Below are 884 nucleotides of genomic sequence, written 5' to 3'. Positions count from 1 at the left end.
TACAAAGAAGAAAAGATTAAGATTGTAAAAATCAGTATCCAGACATCACTAGTATTCAATAGACATATGAGCTACTGAAACCTAAAGACCTACAGGACTAGAACATTACCTACCACAGTCATTAGCAGCTTATCAAACCACTGCAACTTCAGCTCTGATTTTGGCCACATGTCTGGTCGTAAAGCTGTTTTCAGAAGGTTGACACAGCGGCGAGACAGCAACTCCCCAGGAGATCCAGCAGTGTTTGAATTGTCATTTACCTAGCAATTAATCAGAGTTAACAAAATGACACCCTTTTGTAACCAACGCATTAATTTATTATGCATTCCAAGCAAGCATATAATTTCTTATTTCTGAAACAGATGAGCTTAAGTAGTTTTATCAGTATAGTCAGAGTGTTTAACTGCATAAAAAGCTGACAACTAATAGTAAAGTATCCAAAGTGGTGTCTGAACTGCTACCTAATTACCCCAAATCAACGATCAAAGGTATACCAAATGAAGTTTAATCCCATATATTATTACTACAACTCTGAACACACTTAAAACAGTTAATCTTTTCTGTTTGCAAGGTATCCATAAACATAAATAGCTCTTTACTCAACTCATCTTTATACTTCAAGTGCACATTTTTCTGTGCAACGGACTGTGGTGGATAAAAACCCGTGTTACTTACCAGCTGAGTCTGCTGCAGAAGCAGAAGCCATAAAATTTGTCAGCTTTGAACTACACCCAGCTAATTTTCCTGACTCTAGAAAAGTTAATTCTTAACAAAATTTGGTGAAAAGCTTTAGCTCTGTATGCTGCATGAAAAGCAATTCTATGTATTTGATCTTGAAAATACAATTACAATAGTTAACGTTAGATATGTAATTGACATAGTCT

At 35.4% G+C, this 884-nt stretch overlaps 1 protein-coding gene across 1 annotated transcript in view; it reads right to left on the bottom strand.

Moving 5' to 3' along the window:
* Positions 1–884, bottom strand: part of TRRAP (transformation/transcription domain-associated protein) — a gene marked incomplete at its 3' end in the record, with an annotated part of 43696 nt that overhangs the window by 2474 nt on the left and 40338 nt on the right. The window contains exon 43 of the mRNA XM_010075121.1: positions 114–260. Coding sequence (XP_010073423.1) covers positions 114–260 — 147 coding nt within the window. The remainder of the gene's footprint in view (positions 1–113; positions 261–884) is intronic.

Source organism: Pterocles gutturalis, unplaced genomic scaffold, assembly GCF_000699245.1.
Source record: "Pterocles gutturalis isolate BGI_N339 unplaced genomic scaffold, ASM69924v1 scaffold9057, whole genome shotgun sequence".
NCBI lineage: Eukaryota > Metazoa > Chordata > Aves > Pterocliformes > Pteroclidae > Pterocles > Pterocles gutturalis.
This window is presented reverse-complemented; position numbering and strand designations above follow the sequence as displayed.